General features: G+C 37.6%; 1 protein-coding gene across 2 annotated transcripts in view; it reads right to left on the bottom strand.

Moving 5' to 3' along the window:
* The window catches only part of RNF38 (ring finger protein 38), a 101,251-nt gene that overhangs the window by 50,613 nt on the left and 31,410 nt on the right, over positions 1–19,228 (bottom strand). For both annotated transcript variants that reach the window (XM_057373077.1, XM_057373079.1), the window contains exon 2: positions 1,079–1,149. In XM_057373077.1, the coding sequence (XP_057229060.1) occupies positions 1,079–1,149 (71 nt within the window). The remainder of the gene's footprint in view (positions 1–1,078; positions 1,150–19,228) is intronic.

The following is a 19,228-nucleotide window of genomic DNA, read 5'->3' as shown; positions in this document are numbered from 1 at the left end:
AAAAAAAAAAAAAACAAACCCAAAAAAAGACAAGCACATGTATACACATGCACAACAAAAATCACCCACAAAACTGGAGGAAAAAAAGAGTGAGGGGGGAAAAAAGATAGTAAGGCAATAGATCAGAAAAAGAAACTTTTTCTGAAAACAAGTCTAGCTCTAGGATAAGCTGGAACAACTATAAAATTAACTTACTCCAGAATTTCAAAACACAATGATGAGTGCACTTATTAAGGCAGTGCCATTTAGGTTGTATTTCATTCCCCAAAGAAATGATTTAGAATTTGACCAATACATGTACCTTTCCAGGCATGTTAAGCCAAAAAGTCAGTTTACTGTAAAGTGTSATACTTGTATACAATGTAAGACACATTACATGTCGAATTAATAAATTAACATTATTTACAGACAATAAAGCTTAAGGTAAAACAGTAACAGAACCATGAAAGCCAGTCAGTCTCACAAGCAGTGCAATGCCAGAACTATTCCCTTCTGTATGCCACACTTACATTACTGATCCAAGTACCATTGAACAGTTAATATCCAGTACTCTACTGACCCCAAGCAAGCTAATCTGCAAATGTGCCAAAAAAAGGTTAGGGAAATGCATGTACACGACTAGACAGGCTGCTGTTTTAAGGTTGCACCACTGAACAGAAAGTTACAATCTATAAAAGCTTTAATTCCCAATTTCAAAACGGAAAATACAGCTGCTGTGAGGAGGGRAAAAAAAACCAAAATACAACCAAAAAAGCAGCTTTGAACACTAAGTTAGGATCTAATCAATGAAGTCAGAAGAAACAAAACATTCTACCAATATGGCATATCACAAGTGTTTAGAACAGCAAAGGAGGAATACAATCAAAAATAAAAATACAATACTAAAGACAAATTTCTCATTATCTGTCTAAAAGACTGTCTGGAAAAAAACATATATCTTATTATGCTWGAGACAGTTCAAAAAGTAACTCTGACTGCTATATCTAAAAAACAACACATCTTTGTATAGTAAAAGCAATACATAAAAACCACACAATGCATATGCATCTTGTGAATGAAACATTCATGTAAATCTCACCTTGTCACTATCATCAGTACAAATGTGATCTTGATGGATTGAGTGGCATTGAAACGATGTACCAATACTACCTAGAAAAGAAGGGGGGAAGGGAGAAAAAAAGTAACTAAAAGGATAACCCAATACCTGTGAACACTAAAAATAATGTTAAATTTAGCAATCTTTCTTTTCTGCAAGACTTATTTGCCTGCCAAACAGCTAGGTCGGATAGCAAAATAAGCATCAGAGAGACATTTTACAAGTGTGCCAACTTCTTCCCATGTATTTTTTAGGACATTTAARCAGTATGAAATTATAGCTAGTTCCGCAATCCAAAACAAACAAATGCAGTCAGTACATATGTACATATACAAATAAGGAGAAACTATGCAATTCAAGTTTATATTCGGTAATACTGAACATTTTCAGATCCTGGGCAACCACAAGTCAGCAGTCTCATTCCAGCAATACACTCAGAATAAGAGAGGAAAATTCCAAGGTCAAAGTTTCAATTATGTCCAGTTTTCTTGTAATGGAATTTCTGCCTGCCTAATGTCTCTACACAAGTTTCTTTATGCCGAAGAATATATGAAAACAGTTTACAAATCTTCTTTTTTACTTATCACTTCAGAAAAAATATTATTTTGCCATAGGAGTCATTGTACTGGCTTGAACAGCCATAGAGCATACTGTGTATTTTTGTAGGAAGGGAAGGCAAAGAAGAAATCACTACACAGTTTAAATTTCAAGGTAAAAAAGGAAAAAAGAACCCATTTTAAATGGTTTAAAATATGCAGTACTCCCCTCCCACTTGATTTAGACTGATTGCAAACCACAAGTGTTTCACCACAAACACTCCACATGGTTTCTTGAAATTGGAATCAATTCAAGCTCAAAACAAAGCTACRAAACCCACGAGAAGACAGTCTTAAGAATAAGGCTTGATACCTTTCTGCCCATTGCCCCAGAGGCAAAACGGAAGTAAAATACAACCTCTTGAAWGAGTCTAAGATAGTAAAATAGGCAACAAATAATGAAAATAGTTAAGTTCTGCCAAATTATTACAAGTACACATAAATTTGTCTCAGGCATCTAGGCATGTGATAATGACAGGAATTTCCAGAAGTGGTACAGAGCCTACACCTAAACCTAACATCACCTAAGACTTGTTCCCTAACAAATTAAAAACTCATGATTTTGGACTTTGCATTACAGGCTGCATTTATAGAKAAACTTTTCATGAACAGTGATTGCATACACAATCACAATGATAAGCTGGCTTTGTTCTAGCTGTAATGGATACCAGCAGTAGCAAACAGCTCCAATAGCAGAGTTTCCAGTTAGTAAGTGCAACATAAGACGCCTGGATAGCTCATCAGTTTTCATGATGCCATAGTTTCAATTCTAAGAAGATCCACACTACCGAAAAAAAACTTAGCTTGGGTTTTATCTACATGTTTCACTCACACTCAACTGTTCCACAGAAAACTAAACACAGTTAGCAGAGAATATGGCAATATTGTCCTTTAAATTACTASTCTTTTCCTTAACAGGATCATTCATGGCCTTTATGACATTCTTGTTTCATTTCCAGTCAACTAATATCCTATGGTACAATAGAAAGATGTAAGACACAATCCCTAACAGCGAGAAGGGAAGGCTTTACAAACATCCTGGCTGCTTTGCCCCAATGAGCTGGCTGACCCTCACCAACAGCCTCACCAAAAGCTGCTTTTGGAAAAGGGTTTACTTCAAAGACAACATTGATAATGCAGTCCCTGGAATGGAGACATCAGAGGTAACAGATCTGAAGACACGGACACAGAGGACTACCAGCTAAAGGCTCTACTTCACAACAATGCTATCTATAATGCTGAGTTACACATCCAAGAAATCCTGTGGKACTTTTCTAATCTTTAAAGTATTTATATATAGGTATATACATCAAATATAAAAGCAGTTTTTAATAAMTGAGTTACGTTTTTAAAGCATTTTCTTTCTAACAGATTGCACTGGGACAAACYTGAAGACAGGTTAATCACCTTTCACCCACCTGCAAAGAAGATCAGAGTCAGAATCTCAAAAGATGACCTCAGCAGCTCTCTAGTTTGTGTCAAAGACATTTCAATTGTTGTTTAACCRTTAAAGATGCCAGAGGACTGAAAGGAACAAAAGCCAATTTGCATTGCACTGACTGCAGGAGTTGGTACAAACTCAGTTAAACTACCTTCACATCCTCAAATTTATAGGGAATTTCAGACAAACTCAAGTCTAATTGCACTCCAGGGCTAGTAGATCTTAGGGCTACTACAATCAAAGTTTTAATTCTGACTGAAGAACTACCTCTGCAAAGCTGACAGAGGGGGAAAATGTCCTATGTGGGGAAATGTCCTCTGTGTCCAGAGTGGGGAAAATGAAAACTCCTATGTAAGCAACAGAATGTGGCATGTGGGCCACGGCCCACAGCACCTTCCCAAACACACTTCCTTGCTGCCATCTTCAGGAGATGCAACCCATCATTTTCTCAAGCAACACGCAGCTTGAACTCCCTCTTTCCCACAATCCAAAGCAGTCTCCATGCTGCGCAAGTAACAGGGCTCTTGTAACAGATTGTTTTCTCAGACTCACAACTTCTAATACCTAGGTGACAAAACAGCAGCCTCAATTTATGCTGCGACACCATGAAAAGACAATAGGCATCCATGAAACATCAGATCAGCCAGCCCTTCAACCATTACTGGTATTACACAGTGTAGAGAATAATGCCCTTCAACAGATGTACTATATATGTATCTATATTATCTATCTCTCTCTCTATATATATACATATATGTGTCTAAATATATCTTTTACCTTTTTAACCACAGTTCAATTCTTTTGCACACCCTTTTTCAAATAAAGTGAGATATCCAGATTAATACTACGACTTGAACTCCAGGAAAAACATCCGTTCTTTTGGAACAGGCAAAAAAGACTGTTGCACTCCCTAGGTACCACAGGAAAGGGATKGTTTTTCTTCTAAACCCACACATTAAACTAAACAGCAAAAAGAATCCTCAGAATTTCATGGGTTCTAACTTGTGCACTRTAATAAAAAGAGAATGGCCTGTTTCATGCTTGACAATTTCAACCATCCAAACACACAAAACACTAGTCCAAGGCAAAAGGAGGTGTGAGTTCAAACCTTTTCATTCAGTAATTTCAGAGCTACTGGAAATATCTCATTSCCTAAGTGAATGACACTGATCAATACATTAACTGACTCCCCTCTCCAGCACCAGTCTCATTAGGAAATAATTTGTGTATGACACCTGTACTATTAAACCTACTTTAACTAGAGTGAGGCTGTTGAGTGTTAGTGACTTGCATTGATCAGATGAGTTCTGGGCTAAGTGTTTGACTTGCAGACTAGAGTTTGCAAAGTAGGAAGTTAATGGAAAAGTCTGAATTGGATCAAGTTTASACTCCTAATTAACTGCTCTCTTTAAAACACCTGCGAGTTGAATGGAGCATATATATGTATTCTGGTGACATACAGCCATTATCATGTGTGSAGGTAGGTTCCTCTACCTGCAATACATTATTTAGATTTTAAATGTTCCTTCTAATTCAAGAGCCTTTCAAACTGCAGTGAAGAAGTTACTTAATGGGTGAACAGAATACTTTGTTGTTACAACAAAAATGTTAGAGGTGAGTTCAATGAAAGATATAGCTACTTATGCTCGTCAAGTAAGAGCAAGGCTGCAAATTAACTATATTATATTGCTTTTTTCCCTATGTGTGTGAATCTGGCAATGAAGAAGAAACATGTTACATTGTATGCTAGCWGCATACAATGCATACTAGGATTGCCATTCTTCTCTTCCTCCTTCACTCCTTTTTTTATAAACTGCAACAAATGGAAATTCCACAGGTTTCCAGTAGATCTGCATCCACTTTAACTGAGGTTGTTGGAAGAATTGATAACAGTCTAGGAAGAGCTAATAGTTTTYGGTTATGTGGTGTGGGTCACACCACTGAAAATTTAAAGCATCTCCAGAACATGGAGTACACCTATGTAAGAGGCTGTGATGAAACTCTGGAACACATTCTAGCCAAGAAGCAGCCTTAAGTCACTAGAGAAAAAAAAAAAGGTCAAATGCCTGCTGAGCTTCTCTCCTTCCTCCCCTCCTGCTTCCTCTACTTGTTACGAAATCCATGCTCTTGTCAAACTGCAGCCAGCACAGGTTTGCTGGTGTTTCCTGACTGCAGGTGTCCCTTCCACACCCTGGCCCCAGTCAGCCTCACTGGTAAAACCACCAGCCCCTTTTACCCACCACAATGCTCAGCCAAGGAATGCTGTCCTTAATTCCACATACCCAGTGAGAACTTACATAYTGTAAGCCTCAGAAGCATGGTAACACTCTGCAGGAAAAGCTTCCTCAGCTTTTCCTTCTGCAGCAATCAGAGACACACACTSAATGCTTACTAACCAGCAAGAAATGGGATGAAAATGACACAACTGGGAGTTCAAAATTAAATCTGGGCCTATGTCAATTTCATATAAGTCTATCTTCCAGTCAAACTTTTGACTGATAGACACCTCTTAGACATTGTAAGAGAAAAAGAGAGCAAACCCAAAGGGAAGAAGACTTTGTATTTTAAAACCTTGAAGTCAGAYATATTCTAACAATACCAGAGCTTAAAAAAGGAACAGGCAAAGTTAATACAGCAAAAGTCTAAAWGCAGCGGCAGGCCTCAGCTTCATAAACAGAGCTCATCTACAAATCAGTATTGAAGAAAGATCTTTTTTAGCTGAGGTTTCTGCTGTGTCTCTATTTTATAAATACTTTTACTTCAAGAAACAGATACAAACTGGACTGCTTAYTCCAGGAATTGTCCACAAAACAGCCCTCATAGCAGCCATCTGAATGTAAATCCATATACGTACTCTTCATCTTTGTGTTGAAATTTTTGTATTAAAGTGAACATTAGTAGCCAGAATTGTTAGGATGCAAGTTGAACTTTATCTGAACTATAAKGCTATGTTGTGTAAGTCAAAGGGGTATTATAGTGAAACTTGGAGCTAACAATCTGAACATTAATAATAGTTAATGCACAGACAAACCTAGCAACCTAAATACTACTTAAAAATAAATAGCAGGAGTAGAAGCTCATGGATTRTGGTTTATGAACTGTAAAAACCATATTTCAACATGGACTACAAAATCAACAGAAACTCTCACTGAAACCAACCTAAGACAGTGTGAAGATGACCACATGGCAACCACATGGTAACAAATAATGAACTAATGAAGAGCAAGAAAACCCCAGACTGTAACACTGCTATTTGTCCACACTGTCACAGGAGAGATGGCCAGTAAACCTATCTAATGGAAATGAGAACAGTGTCAAAATTCTTTTTAACACTGTGCTTGCAAACAAGCTTATAATAATGGCCCCCTCATCACATACAAGGAAGTACAGTGGCCCAGCTGTTGACTTCTTTCTGCACTAACATGCAGCTACATGTTTTTTAGTGAAGAATGAGAACAACTACACTTCATATTGCCTGGTAACCCATAGAGTCAACCTTATGATTTCATCCCCACCACAGCAGTCTAAGACAAGGAAAGACACCACTGCTTTGGCAGCCACCCAGCTTCATCTTGCAAGGTCCAAATTCTGMAAAGATTTGCATATTTTTAAGTTAAGCACATACCTGCACAAAAAATCTGAGTCACTTTCACACTGTAAAGTATCTGAAGGATTCAACTGATCAGCAACATGCTTAACCCAAATACCCTACAATTTTGCAGCTTAAGTATTAAGTACCACATCAGAAGACATTTTCCTCAACTAACAATGCAGCATTACTGAATAAGCAAAGACTGAATAACTGTGAAGTATTCTAAAATTTGTGTTTTCGTATATTYACAGTGTGCATGCAAAAACAAGGAATGTTTTCCATAGGCTTATTGACAGCTACTTGCTTTGCTCTGGGGATCARTTTTTCCTGCTTATTTAAGGAGCTGTTCAGCAAGAAGTCACCCAGTGAAAAAATTTACAGCATCAATAAACCTTTAGGAAATCAGCTTAATGCAGAAATACTACTATACCCATAAACACAGTACCAGTATTTTACCAGTACTTTTACTCAAAATGTCAAGACATGAAGTGTAACTGAAGAGACTACACAGTCAAGTGTCAACAAAATGTTAGCAGGTTGTTAAGTCTGATTCCCAGTAGYAAGTCACAGTCAGAGAAAGAGAACTACATAAACAAGTAAGGTAAAAGCACTATTTATGTCAAATAACCTATTTAGAACATTCTCTCTCTGTTAYCTTTGTATCCTCCTACTTCCGATGAACTGAGTTCATAAAAATCAGACTATTTCCAGCTATCAAAAGTGAAAAATTGTCAATGAATTAGGACCAAGAGATCAATTAAGAACTTCGCAACAAAAAAACACCAGCATCAGATGACTATCAGTCTCCTGGGAAAATTCCCGGCTCATTCAATAGGGTACAAGCTAATTTCAAAGAATCATAGAACCATTTGGATTTTGAGGAACATTTAAATACATCTAGACCATCTATCATTAGATCAGGTTGCTCAAAATACTGTTCCACCCGGCCTTTAATACTTTCTGTAATGAAACTTCTACAATTTCTCCACAACAACCACATGCAGGTAACCAGCTCCAGTGTTTCTCTACCCTAATTGTTAAAACTTTCTTCCTTAYATACCGAAATCTACCTTCTTTCCATTTAAAACCATGAGGACTCCAGAGCTGGMTGCAGTACTGTAGATGGGGTCTCAATAGAGCACAGCACAAGGGCCAGAATCACCTCYCTTGACCGTCTGGCCATGCTTCTCTTTAGACAGCCGAGGACGTGGTTGTGAGCTGTAAATACATACTKCTGGATCCTGTGAATGTTCATCCCCCAGCTCACCCAAAGATCTTTCTTGCAGGGCTGCAATCAAGTCATCCACCAGTCTCTGTGGAAATGAGGGATTGCACTGACTCTGAGGCAGGACCTTGCACTTGGCCTTGTTAAACCCCATGAGGTTTACATGGGTCCACTCAATGCCCTCTAGTGATGGATGGCATCCCTTCCATCAGGCCTATCAACTGCACCACTCAGCACAGYGTCATCCACTGTGGGTAGATGACTTGCTGAGTTCCACTCAACTCTTTTCCGCCATTGATTAAGATATCAAATTGTAGTGGTCCCAGTAGAGACCCCTAAGAGACACCACTCATTACTGGTTCCCAACACTCACTTCACATGGAGACTGAACTATTGACTGTATCTCTTTGGACATGGCCACCCAGTCAGTGTCTTATCGTTTGAACAGTACATTCATCAGATCCTTGTCTTTCCAATTCAGCAACAAGAATGCTGGGGGGGACCATGTCAAAGGCTTTTCAGAARTCAAGGGAGATATGTGTAGCTCTTCCCTTGTTCACTGATGCAGTCACTCCATCACAGAAGGCCATGAGATGAGTCAGGCATGATCTGCCCTTGGTGAAGCCCTGCTGGCTGTCTCTAGGCACCTCCATGTCATCCTTATGATCTGACACAGCTACGAGGAGGAGCTGTTCTATGATCTTGCTGGGCACAGAGGTCAGGCTGACTGATCAGTAATTCTCAAGGCCCTTCTTTTCACCCTTTTTAAAAGGGTATTTCCAAAAGAAAGACAAAAGTGTATGTGGTATATGAATCTGAACCATTTCAACCGCTCTAAGAACAAACAGAAATAACACTTAATACATATGCCAAMCTTTGCAAGGGGAAGGAACAATTTTCCATAAACTGGTTTATTCCCACAACCACTTTGTGTTTTTTAAGGGGTGATCTACCTCTGCAGATAATTTCCATGTTGCTGCAGTCAAGCTACAAAGATTCAGAAGAGATTACTCCCATGGATGTGGCAGTCAGGCAGTTGAATGAAGTGAACTACATGATCACCAGTTCCTCCTGTCTAAGCAGTCATTTTCATAGATCTTCTCTCATAACAAAATTATTCTGAGGTGATTTTCTGAAGAATTAAGATAAACTTAAGTTGCAGCTTGAAACACMTCTGCAGCTAAAGCACAAAAACATACTTCCTCTTAACTGCAGTACTATAGGATTCTTACATAAAAGACCCACCTACAAAGAATATTTGAGACACAAAGCTTGATGCTTTAAGACACTGAGATTAAGACAAGCAATGTTTAATTTTACATTCTACCCTCCCCTGTGCACAGTAAAATTCACAGCTCCGACACTAATTTCTCTATCATACGTAACAAAAATAATTTGTTTATTAACAAGCTAAAAAGAAACTCCCTATCTGCAAAAGTCTGCAAGAAAGGGACATTTTTGCGAAGAAACTGAGAACATCTCCAGTTTGGTGTCTGGTCCCTGTGGCAGCTTTGCTTGGTAGTTAGTCACAGGTTCCTTGCTGTTCCCTGGAAGCTGTTTCATCAGGATTGCTTCTGTGCAAGTGTAGTCTAGTGAAGGATGCTCGCACCCTTCATATGCACACTTAATGTCATTCCAGAGAGAAGGATAACATTCACTTATACAGACAAAGAGTCAGATGAAACTCACCACAGAAAATACTACCCAAGGGCCAAAATACATCAGTGCCTTTTCATAAGGGAGACTCTCCTCYGTGACGTTCAGTATGTACTCAGAAAGAAGGGAACTTTTTGCCTGTTCTTGTCATCTTTCCCAAGGAAGCTAACAGCAGTACCATATGCCCAAAAAGACATCGAAACACAGTTACTACAAAGCATATGCAAACAGCTAGAAAGGGAGAGAAAACAGGTGTTTCAATAACTCAGGGCTAACTTTTATGGAAAGTAAATCAATCCTAGAACAAAGAATAAAACTGGCAAGCCAAARAGCATTTTAAAGAGATAAAATCTTTTAATCTTGTCCTGGAATTCAGTTTTCATCAACCACTGCGTGGGAGCTAAAGCAAGAGATGCAAATACCAAGCACAACTACATTAAAAACCTGGTAGGAGCAGATAAGATCACACAGATATCCTCTACACTATTCTATTTCTATCTTTATAGGAATTTGAASTAATGGTTTTGAAGATTCAGTTGTCTTGGATTTCTGAGCCTCCTAAATGTAAGTTATTTTTCAAAAGCTACCTGAAATTTTAAGCTATTTGTTCTTCTCTGTAAGATTATTAAACTGATTTTCTTGAAATTCATCTTCTCCTGAGAATCTCATTTAGTCTCTAAAAAATYAAAGACTGCTTATACAAACTTCCTGGATGCAATGAGTAAAGGGCTCTCTATGGCTTACATTTATTGTTACCAACATAAACCTGCCATCATTACCACAAAAAAAAAAAAAACAAACAACTCCAAACAGGCACAGAAGCACTTAGTTTGTCACCCTCCCACCTCTTTCTTTATCGGATCACACATTAAATCTAGCATTAATTTGCACAAAGATTGGGGTGCTTGTTTGAGTTTTTTGGTTTTGTTTGAGTTTTTCCAATAAAGCCTTAAAGTTCCCATCCAGCCTAGCCTGGAGAATATTTCAGTGGTAAAAATATTGTTGGTGCCAATTCCCATASTCTTTGACACAAATAGGAAAGAGCAATACGTCCAAAGTCAGTGAAATCTTAGAAACAAAGTTTTAAACACACTTCAATCATTTATTCTTTTGTCTTTTATTTTCACTGCATATTCAATTTAACCATAAAGCAAAGGGTAATAATGAGGCCTTGCTTATTTAGGAACTGACCTTGCAAGTATCTTTCTGAAACAGAATCAGTTCTAAAAGCATGGTTAAAGTGCATGATCAGTCAATTTCTTGGAAATTGTTTCAAACAGGACAGAGCCCAAGCTCTCTCTATAGACAACTTATTTGGTAAAATGTGAATATCTGAACACAGTCTGAACCGGTCTAAGTAAGAAATCAGAAAAGTGAGAGATAAGTAGTGCTCTGTTGCTGTGCATGAGTGCTCCACAGCCCTCACCTCCCTGCAGCCAATTAAGTGCTTACAACTGAAACTTACATTAATAATCAGTAAGGAGTGACTTGCCCCAACAAAATGAAAAAGTTAATTTATATTTGACAGGCCATGAAATAACTTTCTCTCCTCCTGTCTTTCTTGGTTTTGTTCTAATTAGTAAGCATTTGTCCCAATCTTGTTTCAAAGAAAACCATGTTAACAATTAACATTTTACATCTTTTTCTCATATGTGCAGAGTAAAAGGGCATCACCAGCCAGAGACACCACACCAACTTTTCAAAAAAATCATACAGAATGTTTAGTAATATTTCTGCCCCCTGAACAAACCAASCTATGATGGTAACACAGAAGTTACTTTGGAGGAAAAGAACAAAAGATTGACAGAATACCTCTTTTCTCCCAATGCTGCTCATAGTAAATTATAATAGAGATTTTAATTCCACAATATCATAGTTTTCCTCCCTTTCTGGATATATCCTGTCTGAAACTGACAAGATTTTCACAAAGACAGAAGCRTTCCAAGGAACCTCTACTTGCTTTACCACAAGCAGAAGTATCACTGTCATCAATAAGACAAGGATTCTGAGAAAATAAGAAGAAAAGTTGACATCTACAGAGCTGAATGTTTCTCTGAAAAAGCAGGTTCTATATTTTTGTGAAAAACTTTCAGGGTAAAATATGTTGGGTTTTTTTTTTCAGTGTAATCAAAACACCCACACTGGYCTACTGGGTATTGCAAATGGGGCAATTTTTCAGTATGGTTGCATCAGTCATTATTTTTGCATGATGTTGTCTTTTCTCTTTTAMAAACAGAGAAATTGGCCTATCCATATTCCACAGGCTACCAGGTCTTAGATCACTGAATGATAATAGAAACACTCTTCTGATACATACCCAATATCCAGATTAGAAACCTGTCAGCTATGGAATTAGTTAAGAYTGTAAATGAGAGCAAATGTTTATCTTTATTTTACCTTTTTTTACATTAATAACTCTAGTAAAGGAACTCCTGAAGCTTTGATACGTAAGAACAAATAGCAAGTTTTGTCACAGTACTGCTCAATAGCAATCCTAACTGGAGTGAGCACAGAAGATATCACTTGATTTCTCCTTCTTTTGGCACAGCCCACCAGCTCACAACAATCGTCTTGGGACACCAGGCTGTATGTGGATGGTGCTGGCAAATGAAYAGTGATGGATTCATCACCCCTAAATTTGTCCAACTATTCTCAGTTCTCTACTTTTCATAACAAATTTGAACTTCATTCAGTTTTTCCCTTCTGACAATCCTTGCATTTTCCAGAACACATCTAAGGTTCTCAACAAAAAAGAACCTTTTTTTTTTGAAAGAGCACATTAACAAAATTAGCTCTAACATGCTACTTTGAAATCACTGCAGTTAATATCCATCAGAAAGGTAATTTACCTTTCTGTCAAGTATCTATTCAAGAAACACAAACTGGATTGCACCCATCCATCWAAGTTAAWAATTTGRAATCAAATGGCCTAACATTACCAATRTCAAAACTAATAGGATGGGTAATACCAAGGATAAAAGTCTGCTCCCTTCAGTTCTGTAAAATATGCAGCATATAGGCAGTTTTTGATTAATTCACAGACATTTGATGTCTTCCATCTGGAGGTCTCCTRAGACTCCCACAGCCACACAGCCCCATTTTTTGGACTGCACATGCAACTTGCCAGTATTTTAAAAGAGAAGATTACTCAGAGGTTCTCAAGAGAACATCTCTATTCCAAACTGCTTCATAACAAAGGACAAAAAATGCCAAACAATAAAATGCCATAGTAATASACTGTCCAAGAAAAATCATGCTGGACCAATATAAAAATTGTATGCACAACCTTGATTACMATCTCTGATCCAAGGAAGAGTCTTTGAACATCAGGAACTAGAAAGTAAAAATACATGTTTAAATTAAGACATGGTATTTTAACTTAATCAAAGCTATTTCCAAATGCACTTGAAATTGAAACCTTAAGTTGTCTGAAACAAAACCCCAAAACTAACAGAATATTTCAAACAGTGAACATTAGTCCTGAACTTTTTGGATCAGTCAAGCCTCTGAAGAAGTTCTTGGCCCACCAGATTTTTAGGGTGTTCTTTCAAAAATTCACGCCTTTTTTCCTCTTTTCATTTAAAAGCATTTAATAGCTTCCTCATTCAAAGTTACGAAATKGATTTCAAATTGTAGGAAAAAAGARTCTAATTTTTACATATTGGAAAAAGAAGGCAAAGTGCAAGTGAATACCAAATCACTAGTTCTACAAATACTTCATATCAAGAAAAAAATGTTAAATTTGAATCTCCTGCATATAATTTTGTTTCCATCTTCCAGATTTCCCAAAGTTGCTTTATTCTCAGCATACTGACAAAACACATCTGCCTTTCAAGACTGTTTTTACAAGCTTGTTGTSTAAATTAAATTTATGTTTATAGAAGCCCAACTTAAATTAAGAAATAAAATTAATATCTTATCAAGAATAACAAATACACCATGCAAAAAGACAAAACACAGAACATGAGAGGCCAGTGAAATGTGCAGCTATATAAATTCCTTAAATGTCMCTCTAAATTACCTCCTTTCCTCACAAAATTTAGCAAATAAGCATTCAAACATTATGTTCAATAGGAAATATATTTATTGACTAGTCAGATCAAGTTCTATCTAGATAAATGCTCCACAGTTAAACTGAAAATGATAAATCAAACGAGTGTCCTAATTGGTAATTTAAATTAATTAAACCAASCAAACGTAGTTTCCCTGTAAAGTCATTTTTGTGGTGGCCCATTGCTTTTCTTGAGGCTTTTTCCCCCCATGTTAAAGGTGAACAGAAAGAATGCACAACCTTTATGAATTCAAAAGAAGCATAATGTAAGGCACACTAACGTAAACCTAAGTGAAGTAAAACCAAGAACGAAGTAAGTGGCATCATATTTTGACTTATACCAGCATTTGTTTTCAAGGTATGAAGTTGCAAAACGTAAGCAGATTCTTTCTCTGAAATGTAAAGCAACTTGCTAATTTGTTAGTGGGGGTGGGTGGGTGCTGACAGCCCTACCAGATAAACAAAAGACTTTGTCACCAGCKGACCCAGAGGGACATCACCTGAAAAGCTGGTGTAACATTAACAAGTTCAATTGTAARTGGGATTGTCTCATCTGGAGCAACTTTAACCAAAGTCGCCATAGTGCAACTATTTGCTATGAACAGAAGTACAACCCCTCGCCCTGCCGCCCACACCCCCTCCCCCCTGACTAGAAACAGAGGAGTAACAGGAGAAGAAAAAATACTGTTCATTTTCTTCAGTATCTAAAGTATGATGGATATAAAGAAATTTTTTCACTCTGTCCTWAAGAGCATCTACTTTAAGTCTATAACCTAGAGAAACTGACTAACACGTTTCCCAATGCAGAACTGTCCTTTGATGTAATTATAACTGTTGTCACTTCACTATACTYAGGAAAAATAAAGGAACAGAAAATCAAGCAGCCGCAAATGCTTCATGCACAAAAACATGCAATGCACAGTTTGCTTGTGAATCTTTCCCAGTGCTGTTCCACATGGTATTACAAGGAAATTAACACTCAGTAAAACTAGTAATATGGTTTGTGAGATGTTTGTCAGATARGCCTATTAGATATTAAGCTGAGAGTGAAATGCCTTCAGCTACCAAAGAAGTGAAGCAAAATCCTAAATGGACTACAAGGAGCTCACKTTTTTTCTTTCTTTATGAATGTGTGTGTGCAACCACACGTCTGTTCRATAGTTTGTAAAATCTGCACATTGCCGAAACATAGTACACACAAATTCCAACTTTATTACATTACCATCAGCTTTTTAAAAGGCCAAGGCAACACACATAAACATGAACACAATTTAAAAATAATCATATATACTACTTCGTTTCAAAAGCAAACCTAGGTCAAAGATAATTTTTATATTTGAGACTGAAGCTGTTTTTCCAAGCAGAATATGCTTTTGCCAATATAAACTGCCTCAGTTCTGCAACCTTGGTTCCTAATCACACCAGTAAAGTCATTCTAGCTAAACTGTCATACAACACTACCACAACTCACTACAAAACAAAGTATTGTTTTTAGTCCTACTCCACCTTTCTCTCCACAACATGTTCAAGGTCACTTATGAGCACARAAAGCTCACCTGCACTTTTCCAAATCTGTGGAAGCTAGCAAACAAAGCTAGAACTTGATGCAGAACTACCAACCATTATACAGCAAACATKTGCTGAATAGGCTTCTCTCAAAAACACCCACTTGCAAAGCTATTCACAAATAGAGATTTCCTTTTAATCACCTGCTCAAATCACTGGGTCACTGCACAATGTCTGCAGCAAGAAGAACTGAAAAGAATGAAAAACCATCAGATGTGGACATGCTCAGAAGGCAGGAGATACAGTCCAGGAAGGCTGTTATGATACCAGTCTCAYTGGAATCAACTGAGAGCACTCACAGGCAAACTGAAGTCGCCGAAGTCACAGCTCTGTTTTTCCAGCTACAACAAACTGTGTGTGTGCGCAGTCTGTTTCTGTGTTTGTATGTTTACAGGGAAGCACTAAAATGTATTCAAATGGGTATTAAAAAAMCCCTAATACATTCTCAATGTAAGCTTTGCTGTTATCAGTAAACATTCAAGTTTAACACTGTGTATGTACAATGGAAACAAACTAGATAATTTTATTAATTACCCAGCAATTTGTATACAAACGGAATATAGCTGCAGGAACTACGAACACCAGCCAAATCCATAAAACCTCTACTACTCAGAGTCTTTCAAATCAAGATGAAATTATGTTTTTAAATTAAAAAAGAAACAAAGAAACCAAACCGTAGTATTTCCTCAGGCTCTGGCCAGGAATGCCAAATCCAATACAACACGAGTAATAGAAACAGTTTTTAACRTATTTCATGCAACTGTTAATTCTGTTTTAAGATTTGAAGTTGATGCACAAACTCTGCTCCTTTTCCTCTCCTCCTTTTCTTGAACTGTCTTTTAAAAAAAAAGACAGCTAAACCAACGAACATCCCAAAAATTGCCACACAAGATTTTGAGAAGGGAGGTACCAGTGACTCCAAAAGGCAGAACATAGTGTGAATGGATATTATGCTTTCCACTTATTTCCACTAATGCTTGCACAGCAGCATTAGTCAAGGCAACATATTAATTTTTACTAGCTAAGTTACTTTCAAACTTGCATCATCTCCAACTGGAAATGGGGACTTACAGGTAAGTGAAAAACYGAAGAACAGCAGTAGGAAGAATAAAGGACCCTGACTGACAAGAACAAGAGGCACTTCAGAAGCAACATTAGAGGCTGAAGGGGCCTCTGTCTGAGGTGTGCATGCAAAACATGCAGTCTGAAAACAGGAGCTCTCCATCCAGTCGCCAAACAGTCGCCAAACAGTATGAGTGGAATAACTGAGACATAGCAGAAATCAGAGTTATGATGGACAGATGCTCTTCAGGAAATGCAGACAGGAAGATGAAGGTGAAGGACACCTTTATGCAAAAGATTGTTTGGATATAAGGAGCTCTTTCAGGGGACAACAGGTGGCTGAGCGTTTGTGGATCCACATCAGAAAAGACATCAGGAAATGTGGCATCATGAGAAAAGGCTCTTTTACAGACCTCCCACACAGATGGAGCACCCTAAACAACTTGAGGATTGCTCTTCATCACAACCTTGGTTTTTGTGAATGATTTTAATCTCCTTGACATGTCCTTGAAAAAACAACAGAGCAGGTGGGGACACACACTAGAAATAAAGTGCATTTCAACTCTTTATAGAATTTCTTTAAAGAGTATCTGCTTAACAGAGGTGCTGGACAGGGTAATTTGGGCTGGTGTACAGCCAAGTACATCCGCAGTTTGCTAGCTGGGAAGTACCAATTACGGATATAAAAAACACTGGCAGATGATCATGACAGAGGGGGATTCTAAATCCTGGGGGCAGAGAGGAAGGTGAGCAGTAGAGTACAGACCACGGACTTTTGTAAAGCAGATTTGGAGAGGTGTTTCATCAGTAAAGGCAAGTGATTGGGACATGATAAAGAAGCAGAAGGATTTTGGTTTGGGGCTCTGTACAAGCGGCAGGAGCAAATATCTTGTTTTTACACTTGGGTGCTGTGCACCTTGGATTTTTGGTATTTTGCACATACATTTTCATACTTGTCGGCAGTGTGAAAACCTATTTTAAAGGTGTGTGCATTTGGATAGTTTATGAAACACTTGAAATTCCAGTACTGAAATAGGTCCCTCTGCTTCTACAAAAAAAAATTGCTCTTATTTCCTCTGCCCCTGGATGCATCCTAAAGAACTGGGAGTAAATTTTGGGGTGATTCTATGACCCAAGAAAAATAGCAAAGATACTTCAATTGATGGTGGCCTTAACGTGAATTAAATGATAGTGAAAARTGGCCAGAAAATGAGTCTCTGAAATACAATATGATTTTATAGCTGGTGTTATTTTGTAGGAGGCAAACTAAATGGGATTAAGTCTTTTATGTAGGCTTCTTTTTTGCTTTAAYAAATAATTGGGATGTAAAAAAAACCCCACATCCATACCTGCTTTACATGAGCAAAATTTCAAAAATTAGTGTCTTCATCAGGCTGATAAATTTTTGTTAGTTCTTGTATCTTATTCTCTTCAACCAAGTGCGAATAATCTTTTTATCATTATAAACAGAAGAAAGGAGGCMCAAGATGAAGGCCCTTATATTATCATATGTAGCACCAAAGAAAAAAGCTAGAAGCACAGTAGATCTAGCATAGATGTATTAATAAAAGATAGAAAGTGGATGTCAAACACAAAACTAAACCTCTGGGTATTCCAGCTTCAGTAGACTAGATACAATGAACCATTCTTACCATCCTGGCTTACTCAAAGGAGCTGAGTGAAACTCACATAGCCTTAAAATGACACCACTCCCACATAATTCACATGTTAAGCCAAACAGAAAAGGAATGACAGAATTATATACTGGTAAAAATAGAAAGGTTTTTCCTAGCAACATACAGAACTTCTGTTGGGCTTTGACTACTAYAGTGTAAAAATCCCATTTTTCAGTGATTAACTATATGTCAGGAAGTCTCACACACCTACGCACACACAAAAACATTGTTGAATGCAGGACATGCTGATCCTCAATATAATTTCTAACTCCAATTTTTGATGTATAACTATAAAATCACAAACGGAGAGCTGCAGAACATTTTATTGCACTTCATAAAGAAGGGAAATCAAACCTTAACCAAACTTTTAGCTACTAAAACCACTATATAAGGAAGCTAAACTGTATTTCAAAATGATTCGGAATTAATTCTGAGTTAAGCACRAAGCTAAACTATATTTTCAAATGATTCTGAATTATCTGGAAAGGGAGAGAATCACTTACAAAAATTAGCTAATATGGTGACTGAAACCAGTACCTCCAACATTTAAGGACAACACCATGGCTAGTCCTTGGCTGTTTTTAGATGAATTCCTGGGTTCAGCCAGGAATTTCACTATCTGAATGCCACCAGCATTAAGACTTGTTTGGCAGAGTTTTCATTTCCTCCAAGTTTTCCTTAACCAAAGACAACCCAAAGACATCTTCACTACATTGCTTACCAGTACTCTAGTCAGCAGGAATAGCAAGATCGAAAGCTACACACACACACACACAGTACAGCCCAGCTCCCAAGTGAGTGAGGAAGCATGAAGACATAGCTAAAAAAACAGGACAGAAGCAAAACTGAATGCAGTACACAAAGGACAGTCATAGAGATTATGTCAAGATGTAGAAACCCACAGAAAATGCATACCTGCACCTTGAGGGAGTTTTGTCTCTCAGAACTAGTCTAAAAGACCATCTAGAATGTGACAGGAGCCTGAAGAAACATCTGTAACAATAATTCTAGTACCAAATTTTATTTCTAAGATACTTTCTTGAGGATTCAATTCTGGAAATTCCTTCCCATGTTAATACATTAAACAGATAAAACAAAATAACTGRATGCAGCACTGTTACTTGAACACCTACTATAACCAGACTGAAACAGTCCATTTCTTTCTGAAAGGCTTAAAGAACTGGGACTGTTCAGCCAGGACAAGAGAATGCTTGGGGGTGACCTATTTGCAGCCTTTCAGTACCTGAAAGGAGTCTACAAGACACAT

This window comes from Malurus melanocephalus, unplaced genomic scaffold (genome assembly GCF_030028575.1).
Source record: "Malurus melanocephalus ecotype Western Australia unplaced genomic scaffold, MMel_1.1 scaffold_184, whole genome shotgun sequence".
Lineage (NCBI taxonomy): Eukaryota > Metazoa > Chordata > Aves > Passeriformes > Maluridae > Malurus > Malurus melanocephalus.
Note: the sequence above shows the minus strand (reverse complement) of the source record. Positions and strands in the feature narration are given on the sequence as shown.